Here is a 12904-nt window from a genome sequence, read left to right on the forward strand (position 1 = left end):
AGATCACCCATTCCTCCATCTGGAGCAAAAACCAAGTTGAGGGTGTGCCCTGCCTTATGCATCGGGCTAATGACAACTTGAGACAGCCCCATAGTCGTCATACAGGCCATGAAGTCCTGAGCCTGAACAATAGAGGCAGCCTCAACATGGACACTGAAATCACCCAGCACTATCATTCTGAGCTCCTCCAATACCACAGGTAAGACAGCCTCCGCCAGCTGGGTCAGAGAAGCTGTTGGGCAGCAGGGTGGATACTACACAAGCAGGAACCCTAGTTTACTGTCTCCTTGGCCCGATGCAGGCCCTCACAGCCAACTCCAAGATGGAGTGGTTTCCTGGTGACAGAGATAGAAGTTCTGTAGACCACAGCAGCCCCTCCCCCCATCCCTGTAGCTTGTGCTGGTGTTGCACTGAGTACCCAGGTGGGCAAAGCTGGGTCAGATCAACTCCTCCTAACTCACCCACCCAGGTCTTGGTAATCCACACCAAATCAGCACCTTCATCTGTGATCAAATCATGGATGAGTGTGGTCTTATTGTGTGCTGATCTGGCGTTAAACAACACCAAACACAGGCCAGTGGGCACAGCAGATGAGCAATGAGGAACCTGTCCATGGGAGGAGTGGAAGCAAGGAACAAGGCATAGATACCCTTGCCCTCATCTTCTATGGTAGCTCATCACCTCCCCATGGCTATACCCCGCATCCATGATCACTGAAATTGGGGTGGCATCACCCATGTCCCTACTATGATTTCTCCTAAACACCTGATATGGACACAAGAGCCCACCAACAAAACCCACCTGAACCAGTTATTCCAGCAGGCCTCTGAGAGAATTGGGAACAGTCAGACTCAATATTTTTCACACAGGGCACATCTACTCCCCTCCCCCCCATCTCACACCTAGGAAGGGCCAGCCTTCTGTCAGTTGCAGACTCTCACTTTGAAGGCATCTGGCAATTTTCTCCTATCATTCAGTCCACTGCACAGGCTCTCACCTTGTGCAGGAACTACCCATGCGTCTTACCCCTTCCCAATCTCCTCTAGATGGGTTAAAAAAAGAGAAGAGGGTAGTGCCCTTGCCGTCAGTAGTCCTTAAGGGGCTCCCCAAGGGACGATCCCCTTTGCTGTCGCTCCTTTAGTGGCAACTGCTTTTGTCTCCCGACTCAGCCAGGAGCTGATGCAAGAGGCTGCAAGATTGACAGATTCAGGGTCAGGCGGGGGGCCCTAGTACTTGCAGCACTTACCAGGACCTCAGCTGTCTCAAGAGACAGCAACCGAGAAGAATGACCAAGAAAGCACCCAGATGCTCAAGAACTCACTCGCAGGGTAGGTCTTCTCCAGTCCCCCAGTGCTGCAGTTGTTCCCGTGTGTCTAGGAAGAGGGACTTCCATAACTGGGGAGCAATTATTCTGGGTTCCCACATAATGGGCTTCATCTATGGGTGAGACTGTAAGCAGCAAATCTCCTCCCCACACCCATGGTAAACTCAGGCTGGTATGGGGAGAGATGCTCTCAACAAATACCTAAAGTCTCAGGCCTTTGTATATTAATGTTAGCTTCTTCTGTTGGGTCTGGTAACATATAGGCAGCCAGTGTAGATTCTGCAAGACCAGTGTTATATGAAGTGCCAGTCAATATGTTTGTATCTGGATTCTGCATTAGCTGTTGTTTCCAGACAATTCTCAAGGGCAGAACAAGGTAGTGTATTCTAAATGGGAGGTGGCCAGAACATTCAACATTTTTTAATTATGGGAAAATATTCTAAGTTTACTATGGTAATGAATGTATGGACATTAATAATCTAATGTTACTTGTCAAATGTTGATATATTCAATAACTATAGTTGTATGAATGGATGTTGAAACATTGTTAGCATTTTGTTGTATTGGTATGCAACCTCACAAGTGAAATTTGCAAAGAGCATATCCAGGGTCTTCAGATGAAATGGGAATCGCAAGTGTTCAAGGAAGCCTGAGCCTTAAAATGAAAACCACCATTTCAAATTACATCAACAGTACTAACACTATTAGTGCAAAAACAGTTTCTAGGGTCAAATATTCTTCATCCTCTGTCTACTATGGCACAAAGAAGTATCTAACATACAATTGGGTCTATAGCTGATATGCACTATTTAGAGATTGTTTAAAATATAACAGTACTTAAACCTGATCAGTTGGCATATTACGTTTAAAACAGTTTAATTCCATTCCACACATCGATCATCTGAAAGCTTTCAGATTATCAGTTTCTTTTCATATATATGCAGGCCATACAGTTTGCAAAAAGGTGAGCTACTGCTGTTACAGTGCACATATGCAAGTAAGAAAACATAATATCAATTAAGATATTAAAACATTTTTAATTAAGACAAATAATCCCTGGTTAAGCCTAAACTGATTTTAAATGTATACAGTTCACAGATTTATCCAGCAGATGACTTGTATGGCTTATGTCACATTTTTATCAAATTCTACTGGACACTAAAAATATCACAAACAAGGTAAGTCAAAAACTTTTTAGCAGAATCAACATAATACCTAGTACATTTTTTGAGTGGGGGCAGTCAGAGAGAAAACTATTTTTAGCAACAGGCAACTGGGTAGGCATCTTACATTTTCTAACAGGCACCTTCTGACTAAGCCAGTTGACAATGTTAATATAGCATCTATTAAAAAATCCAGGGCTGGATCTAGAGAAGCATGAGGTGAGCTCTACTTGTGCAGCAGGGCTTTCTTGGTTCCTCTACTGCAGAGTCCACCAGAAATCCTCTGGAATGACATGGAATGGGGAACAGAGGGCTACAAGGGATTATGAAAACCACCAGAATGCAGGGAGCCTGTCCTGCACAAGTGGAAGTACCTTTTAAAGTCACTTTTGGATCCAAGCCACACTGTTTAAAACTAAAAAAAGAAAGATTTTTTTTGCTATCTTTATCCATTCTGTGAATGAGAAGTGGCAAGAAGACCAGAAGATTAGATATGAAGATGCAGTAAACACTCTGAAAGTCTGCAGATCCTAAGTGGAAAAAGTTTTTAGCATAATTGTCATGAAGTTGATAGCTAGACTACAGAATACTTTGCAATGGATAATGATTTTGAAACAGTGCAGTACTGACTGAAAGTATTATCAAACAGGAATGGCCAATTTAAATGTTATATTCCTTGATTCAGCCATTTCATTAAGAGCAAATTCTAAAACCAAAAGGTATATTATGCATTTGCTTCACATTAGCAGAAGACACACAGGGTTGTATCCAACATATCACTGTGAATGGTCTGCAAGGATCTCCTCAACCTCTGGAGAATATTTGGGGAGCTTACAGTGAATGTGGGGGGAGGAGAGGGGGGAAGACATACTACACAAGCAGAAGTGCTAACGGGATGCATTAGGTGAATACTGCCACAGCTTTTATCTAACTTTTATTTTATGTAGTTTATTTTCACTACAGTATACCATGGATCAGAACAGCGCTGAAGGTCATTCACTGCACTTGGTCATCATTTTGTCTGCAAACAAACCTAAGATTGCCCCAGTACATATGACCAATAAGGTTTTTCTTTAATCTTTCAGTCACACGCTTGAAGTGTTATAATCATTTTCAACCACTTCCATTAAGAACAGGCAAACCAATGGGTTGTATTCAAACAGGTCCTATTCAGAGTAGACCTATGTTCATAGACGTGACTAACTTCAGTCGGTCTACTCTGAGGACTAATACTGAATACTACCTAATTTTCTTAACCACTTCCAGATTCTTAAAGTAGCAGATACCCCAAAACTAGACTTTTAAAAATACTTCAGAAACTACAAGAATGCATTGGGCGTATATTCTTCTGAATGTAAATTGCTTTAACATATTTTAATATTTTATTTTTATATTGTTGTTAACCCACCCTTGGACATTATGGTGAAGGGTAGGTAAAACATCCTATTAACAACAAGTTAGTTAATGGTATTTCAAAATATTTAATTAATTAATTTATATCTCACCCTTCCTCCCAGTAGGAGCCCAGGGCGGCAAAGTACAATTTTTTCAGTCCTCAGTGTATTTCCTTGTCATACTAATCTGAAGCTTTTTTAAAAATTAACATTAAAAATACAATTTTATTTTAACCCAATTTTTATTTCTTTTACTTCTTAGGAAAATGGGGTAAGAAAATCAATAGATTTTACTAAGCCAGCATTTCTCAAGTGAAGGACCAGGGAACACCAGTTGGTCTCAGTCCAGCTTTCTACATCTCACCCGGTGCTTCCTCATATGCTAACCCCACCCCTGATCAGGCTGTAGCCTTTTGCTTAGATTAATGCCAACACTAGCAGCTTCCTGCATGCTGAGCAAAGGTTAGCCAGGAGACAATCTGAGGGTGGGACAGAGAGGATGGGAGGTCTACCTTCTCTGAGGTGAATCAAATCAAATCAAATCTTTATTGTTATGGTCAATGACCAGCATACTGAGATGAAAGGATCAGAGGACGTGCTGAAGGAATTTTAAAAGAGAGGAAAACGTTCATTCAAAAAACAGAGGTAAAAGAGATGAAAAGGATAAGAGTCAAAAGCTTATAGGTGGAAGAAGTGAATGTAAAAAGTGCCAGGATGAAGGAAATTGACATTCTAGGGCTGGGCACAAGGTACATGTTAAGTATGAAAGGAGAAGAAATTACAACAGATAAAATAACAATACTTTTAAGAGGCATGTAGGGGATATAAAATACAAGCCTTCTCCATTTGGAGCCTTGAATTGGCAAATTCTGCATAAAATGGGGAGGCTGACTCAAAATACCTCCAGATAAAAGTTTGAATGATGGAACCCCTTTTCACTGGAAATTGTTGTGGCAACGAATTTAGTAATTTTCTAAGAGAATAAGTATCAACAGAAAAATACCAGTAATTCTCAGCTGATTATACCAAACTCTTCCTCCATCCACCACTGATGGGCCTCAGTGGCTTTCAGCCCTCTCATGGGCCCTGGGGGTAGAAAGTCTGAGAATGATATATTACTACATAGCTTAGAGGAGGCATTCTTACTGTACCTTGTAGTATCTGAAATAGTCCCGTTCTTGAAGTTTCTGCATTTTAGGGAAGATCTTAACATTGTTGAATTCATCAATGCTTTCAATGTCACATAAGCAGTCATCAAGTACTCCTGTTAACTAGAAAAACAAAACAAAAATACTCAATGGCAATATCACATAAAGCCAAGAGTTTTTGATTGAGCAAGAAGAGAATTGAAGAGAAATCATCATTAAAAAAAGCATTCCAAAGTGTTATCAACAATGCAAGCAGCCATAGTATTGTGCACGATGCACAACAGCCACTGCATGGTCTAATATTCCTTCCAAGTGATACTTGCCTGTAGAAGTTTACATGAAACTTGTACATATATGGGCAGAATGACAAATACATATAGACTTTTTTTTGCTTGTAACAAGCAAGCATGTGCATTTGTGACACTATCTACATATATTTGTGTGAATCTCTACATGAAAATATCACCTGTGCAGGAATGATGTGGTGTGGCAAATAGCCTTCAGTTGTGGTGTGAGAAGCTGCTAGACTTATTAATAGTATGCACAGAACATTTACCATCCTTCCTTAATACAGGTTGTCTATCCAAAAGCTTGATTAGCTTTTATTAACTTAGGTTTTAATTAAATTTTGTATGAGGAATCCAATATCATTCTTGCTGTAGATGAATGCTAAATTAGACAATAAGCACACCCCTACAGTGTGTTTTATTTGCAGCATGCCATCAGGGTTCAGCAAAGGTTTTCAGTTGCCCACTTTGCACATAATGCCAAGTCAAACTATGGCAAATGAGGAAATGTAAAGGTTCCCAGAGATAAGATCACAGCTGCTTTGCTCCTCTTCTGGTCCTGCTGCTGAGAGCTAAGCCATGGTTCAGCTTATTGTTACATCCAAGCCCAGGTTTCTGGTTTACCTCACTCCAGAAAAACCATGAACTGTAACCAAGGTTTGTTCCAGGGCTTACCACTCACATTTCACCTCATAGCAGCAGGACCTGGAGGAGGAGCAAAGCAGCTGCAGTCTTCTCTCTGGGAACCCACAAGTCATTCATTTGTACTAATCTATAGTTTGGCTAAAGAGCACAGCCTTGTCCCGATTTCTTGGATGAATTTCAGTTGGTACAGCTTGAGGACGTTGACAAGGTGCTTGGACAGGTTCGTGCAACCACTTCTGTGCTGGATCCTTGCCCTTCTTGGCTAATAAAAGCTAGCAGGGATGGAACAGCCGGCTGGGCCAGGGAAGTGATTAATGCTTCTCTACAAGAGGTGGTCCCTGGCTGCCTGGAAGAGGCGGTAATGAGACCACTCCTGGAGAGACCCTCCCTGGACCCAAAAAAGCTTAATAACTATAGGCCAGTAGCAAATGTTCCATTCCTGGGCAAGGTCCTTGAATGAGTGGTTGCAGGCCAGCTCCAGACACTCTTGGATGAGACAGATTATCTGGATCCATTTCAGTCGGGTTTCAGGCCTGGTTTTCAGGCCTGTATGATGACCTTTGTCGGGAGACAGACAGGGGGAGTGTGACTCTGTTGATTCTTCTTGATCTCTCAGTGGCTTTCGATACCATTGACCATGGTACCCTTCTGGGAAGACTGGCTGAGTTGGCAGTGGAAGGAACTGCATGGCGGTGGTTCCGCTCCTACTTGGCAGGTCGTCTCCAGAAGGTGGTGCTTGGGGAACATTGCTCGGCACCCTAGACTCCCCAGTATGGGGTTCCGCAGGGGTCAGTTCTGTCCCCCATGCTGCTCAACATCTACACAAAACCATTGGGTGCGGTCATCCGCAGCTTTGGAGTGTGTTGCCATCAGTATGCTGATGACACGCAGATCTATTTCTCCTTTTCATCTTCTTCAGGTGAGGTTGTCAATGTGCTGAACTGGTGCCTGGCTGCGACAATGGACTGGATGAGGGCTAATAAACTGAGGCTCAGTCTAGACAAGACTGAGATGCTGCTAGTGGGTGGTTCTTCTGACTGGATGGTGGATGTCCAACCTGTCCTGGATGGGGTTGCACTCCCCTTGAAGGAGCAGGTTCGTAGCTTGGGGGTTCTCCTACAACCATCTCTGTCACTTGAGGCTCAGGTAGCCTCGGTGGCACGACTGCCTTCTACCGACGTCGGTTGGTGGCCCAGCTATACCCCTATCTGGACCTGGATAACCTGGCTTCAGTTGTCCATGCTCTAGTAACCTCCAGGTTAGATGACTGCAATGCACTCTATGTGGGGCTGCCTTTGAAGATGGTTCGGAAACTGCAGCTTGTGCAAAATGCAGCGGCCAGATTAGTAACAGGGACCAGACAGTCCGAACATATAAAACCGATTTTGGCCCGCTTGCATTAGCTGCCTGTATGTTTCTGAGCTCGATTCAAGGTGCTGGTCTTAACCTATAAAGCCTTACACGGCTTGGGACCACAATACCTGACGGAACGCCTCTCCCGATACGAACCCACCCGTACACTACACTCAACATCCAAGGCCCTCCTCCGGGTGTCTACTCTGAGGGAAGCTGGGAGGGTGGCAACAAGGGAGAGGGCCTTCTCAGTGGTGGCCCCCAAATTATGGAATGAACACTGTTATCTTTTCGGCGCCAGGTCAAGACTTTCCTCTTCTCCCAGGCATGTTAGCATGTGTTTTTAAATTGTTTTAAATTTTTAAATTGTGTTTTAAATTGTTTTTAAAAGATGTGTTTTAAATTTGTATATTTGTTTTTAATGTTTTTAGTTACTGTAAATCGCCCAGGGAGCTTTGGCTATGGGGCGTAAATAAGTGTTATGTAAAAGTCAGATCAGCATATAAATAGATGATCATTGTCAATAGTCAGCACTATACTGTAAGCATGCAGTGAATTTTCTCAGAGGGCAGGATTTTTTTTTTGCTGTGAAAGTGAAAGAAATTTGTGAGCTTTGTGAAACTGACAGTAGTTTCTTCCCCATTATATAACTGCTGAGAATGGAAGTATGCTTGAATTATATTCACACTAGAAATTCTTTTCATTAAATCTGAAGGATGTATTTATACTTAATATTTCACTCTAAGCTTTAGAACTATTCATTTCAGTATCAAATCTAAAAAGCAGCAATGGATTTTTGAAAGAGGCCAGAACACTATATCTTGTAACTTGAAGGCCTCAAACCTATACACACTTAATATGATTAAGTCCCATTTAACTCATGGGTCTTGCTGCAAAGCTTAAATCTATAAAAGAGAAATCCACAAGAAGGCCAACAAATTGTTCATGTTTTATACTACTTGATGAGAAAAAGTATTTCGAAGTAGCTCTTTCCTGTTTTAATTACACATTAAAAATGCATTTTACTCTTTCCCCTTGGAGGATTATATTAGCAATACATGGAATAAAGTCCAGTCTTAAGCCTTGCTTTTTAAAAAAAAAATAGTTAATTTAACACAATTAAAAGACTGGTGAAGTAACACTGAAGTCCTCCATTTTTAATATCACACAATAAGTAATAAAATAATTCAGTCAAATTCTATAAGTAAACAGCAAAATGACAAAGAAAGTTACTGAGAACACTTCTCCTATTCTTGTTTTTTTGGCATGCAAAAATTTAAGTAGCTAGCTAGAAATTCACTAGGTATGAGAAAGTTACAGGAAGCTAATATATCCCACAAGAATGGAAATGCTTAAAAAAGTTCTTCCTGCCTCTACTAATCACATGAATTACGTTTGAAGGCAGTGAGATTATGTTCCGTAATAAAGTTCGCATTCAAAGTATAACTTTAAAACGTTAAACAAAATAGTGAAACTGTCTTTGGGAACAGTTTTAATAGGTTGATTGACTGGAAATATAGAAATTGCCATTACACGGATGTGCCCAACAACTTTAAATTCATATAGCTTTGTGAAAGGGTGGCACATAAACATTTTATACTGGCTCCTGAAACATGAAATATTTTTTCAGCTCTGTTCTTTAGTGGACAACTTGAGGTACAATTTAAATAGTATCTAGAAGGGCAGCCAATAGGAAGGAGCCATACATATCTTCAAAAAAAGAAGTGGCATTTAAAGAAAAGCCAGAGGACATTCGCCTTCAATTACAGATTTGGTGAGAAAGGGAGAGAAGAAAGAGACTGAAAACATTTAAGTTAAAGTCTGTGGTCTAAAGTAAGTGGCAACATACCTACAGAGTATGGTTATGCAAGGTCAAAAGCTGCAACAGTAACAAACATCATTATTAACAAGGCATAAGTATTACTTTCATACCCAAGCTGAAGAGTAGACCAAATGAAAAACTATTTTAATATTTATTTCCTGACAAACAGCCTTGCAAATGCTATAGACCTACACATTGGTTTATTGTTAGAGGAATGAGCTGAAGTGAACAGAGGGGTTACATGATCACCTTTAGTGCAGCCACAAGGAGATCAGAAGCTTCTGCGTCTGTTTATATTTAACACAGTTGGGGATTATGTCTATACCCTAAACTGTGGTTATCTTAATTATAGTTGAAACAAGACAGCTTCATAAAGCATGGTCTGAAGTTGGCTTGTTTTAGTAATTCAGAATTAAGATTAACCAGCTTGGATGCGACCACAAACTTCAGTTAATAAAAAATGGAAGCACAAGCTTCTGATCTTCTATCGGCTATGCCAGAAGGGGAGAGGTAAGCGTATAAACCAAAGCCTCACTGTGGCTTATTTTTGAAACAGTAAACTATAGTTCTCCCCACATCACATTAGTCTGGGAAGGGCAGATAGCAAACCTCTGTGAATTACCTACTTACACATCATTAGCGTCACTTTGCAACATTCTTCAATTCATATTCAAGACTGAGGCTGCAATCCAATACATCTCTACTCAGAAGCTCCATTGGGTTCAATGGGACTTACTCTCAGGTAAGTGTGTATTGGGTTGCAACCCGAGTTAGTATTTTTCCTTTTCAGCCTGAATTCATCCATCCATCCATATAAACATACCTCAAGATCACAGATATCTAGATCAATACTCCTGAACGTAATTATACAAATTACAGAAATATTCCAAGCAAATCTTGCAGCAGATTATAAGCAAAGAAGATGTAGGCAGCAAAGCTTCTAAGAGTGAGCTAGTATCAACAGAAACTACAACTTGAATTGAAATAAAAAACCTCAATCCATCCAGGTTTTAAATAGGATCAAGACATAAAGAGTGGAACTCTCTTACCTCCATACACATACTCTTTTGATTAGGAGTAGGCAATGACTGCTAACAACAGCATCCTCCTATTCTGTGCCTTATTATCCCATTGCTTACTACAATTTCTTCCAATTGCTTAGCAAAAAAAATTATTTAATTTTTTACCCCATCAATCTAGAAAGATTCTAAAGCAGCTTTCAGATTAAAACAAAGGTTGAAATAGGCTTCACAACATTTTCAGACTCCAGGACCCACTTTTACCCACCTCAACCTGTAAAAAGGAACCCACTATATATGTTTTTCTGTTCCATATACGTATGTTCCATATATGGTTTTCTCCTTGTGTCTCCTACCTCATTTCTCCCATCCCTCCAATCTTAAAAACCCCAAACACCAAGAAGAAGAAAATAATGGGGATGTCTCAAGTATGATCCACCTAAAGATGCTACCCATACACAACTCTCATCCCACCACCACTTAAGTTAACCAGCTTTTTTATCAGGTAAACTAGTACTGCTATTTAAGACATCTCTCTCTCTCTCTCTCTCTCTCTCACATGGAAGAGATCAATGCATCTCATATACTTTCACAAAACTCTCCCTAACCTTCAACGTTATCTTAAACGCCAATCCATACATTACATTTTGTGTGTGTACCCACCTAAGATGTTTTAAGTGTCCCGCTCTGACAAAAGCATTTACAAAGTATCATGCAGATATACTTATCAAGGAGAAGGTCTCTAGACAATTAACAGATATCATATAGCCACTTGTATACATTTAAAGAAAACTGAAATTAAATATTGTGTTCCATGATAGTCAGTGTCATGACAGAGAATCTGCAGCTTGCACATATTAGGGAGAATGAAAGATGCTAAGTATGCAAAGCATTCTTTCTTGTGTTAGGCAAACTTTGAATCTCATTTACACTGAAATACAGTACAAACACCACATCATTTCTTCCTGCTAGGAAAAGGGGTTCTTTCTACATGTTCCTCTTTCCCTACTTGATACAATATAATCCCATTTGACACACTCTGGGCTCAGTTACAAATTAGCATTAAACATCTGCCAAGCCAAGCCAGAGCAAGCACAACTGATCCCATCTCCCCAAGGAAGGCCTTCAATATGTCTTACTGAGGAGGGGAAGGAGGACTTGGAAACACTTAAGGATGCTGTTATCTCTGACTGGTTGCATCTCTCCTCACTGCCCAAACAGGAGCCACTGAACAGGCAGGATCTGGCCCACCTGCTGAAAGGCTGTCAGGTATCAAAGACTACTATTTAACATTTATAGAGCACCTAAAATTTTCTAAGCACTGTCCCTATATTAACACTATATTATAATCCTTGCCTACAGGCTCAGTCTAACAGACAAAAGGGGAGAGGAAAGGAGAGGGAAGATGAAGTGAAGCATTACCCTATGGATGGGGCCAAGTTGGTTTCCCCCTTGCCATGATTATCCTCCTGAACGTACGTACGTACGTACGTGCGTGCGTGCGTGCATGTGTAGAGCCACTGAGTGTGTTTAGGTTTCAGAAGCAAAAGGATGCATCCCTTCAGTTCTACAGTCCCAGATGCAGTATATCAGGTAGCAAACATAATACCTCCTCCCAGATGTTGTTGGACTGCAATACCCATCAGCCTCAGCCAGCACAACCAATGGTCAGGGATGATGGGAGTTGTAGTCCAGCAACATCTGGAGGATACCACGTTGGCTACTCCTGCTGTGTATGCATGAACGATGTTAGCCAGCCTCTGCCCCCTTCTCCTAGCTCCAAACGGTGTCAGCCCTCTCACCTGGGCCTCTATCGCACGCCAGAGGCAGCCAACAGTCACCACCGCCAACAGGAGCTGCGTCGCCAGCCCCGTCTCCGCTACAGTTCTCCGAGCAGCTCTGGTGATGCTCATGCTGCAGAGCCCTGTCCCCGCTCGCCCTGGAGAGGAGGGCGCCCCTCACCGTCGTCTTTGGGCAGCCAGGAGTAGGGGACGGGGATCTACACCGCCGGTTGATGCCTCCTTTGCCCCTGAGGTTGCCACCGACACCGCCTCTGCCGGGAAAGGAACCTGTCAGACGCAGGAGCGGCCGGATGCGCCGCGCTCACCTCCAGCCTCCACTGCGCTCACTCTCTTCTCCTCCTCCTCCTCCTCCTCGCAACAGCTCACACGCCGCTCTTGTTTTTGTGTAGAGAGCGTGCGCACACCCTCGCGCTTCCCTTTACGCAGCCGAAAAAACGACAGCGGACCTATCCTCTATATTACCGCGCAAAGCGTTTTGGGAAGTGTAGTACAACGTCGCCATCCCTCTCTCCAGTATTTTTCTGCCGTAGACTCAGATTACGAAAGGGGCGAGACAAAGACAGTAGCCAATGAGAAAGGACCACGCTCCCCTTCAAAACAAGAGGAGGCAGTTTATAACTGTCACCAGGAGGAAAGGCCCGGGGGGGGGGGGGGAGTTGGCGGTTGAAGAGCTGTCGTGCGTTGTGTGTTTAAAGGGTGCAAGGGATTAAAAAGCAATAGCTATCCTTGGAAAACGCTTCTGTGCCTTATAACTGTACCTTTTTTCAACAACTGCATTTAGCATTAATCTGTAAACGCCTGTTGCTGCCTTCAGAGCAGGAAACCCTAGTCATATTCATATTGCCTGAAACAACTTTTTAATGTATATGTTACATGTGTATGTCACGTGTCTCCAGAATAATTATCGGAAAGATATCTTTCACTTTGTAGCTTTAAGAACGCAGATT

The 12904-nt window shown here is 42.0% G+C and overlaps 1 protein-coding gene across 2 annotated transcripts in view; it reads right to left on the minus strand.

Annotated features, from left to right (window-relative positions):
• Positions 1-12480, minus strand: part of ERO1B (endoplasmic reticulum oxidoreductase 1 beta) — a 32910-nt gene extending 20430 nt beyond the window's left edge. For both annotated transcript variants that reach the window (XM_061624555.1, XM_061624554.1), the window contains exons 1-2: positions 11958-12480; positions 5033-5152 (exon numbers count right to left, since the gene is read on the minus strand). In XM_061624555.1, the coding sequence (XP_061480539.1) occupies positions 5033-5152; positions 11958-12068 (231 nt within the window). In that variant the 5' untranslated portion in view covers positions 12069-12480. The remainder of the gene's footprint in view (positions 1-5032; positions 5153-11957) is intronic.
• Between the last annotated feature and the right edge of the window lie 424 nt (positions 12481-12904).

The sequence above is a fragment of the Rhineura floridana genome, chromosome 4, assembly GCF_030035675.1.
Source record: "Rhineura floridana isolate rRhiFlo1 chromosome 4, rRhiFlo1.hap2, whole genome shotgun sequence".
Classification (NCBI taxonomy): Eukaryota; Metazoa; Chordata; class Lepidosauria; order Squamata; family Rhineuridae; genus Rhineura; species Rhineura floridana.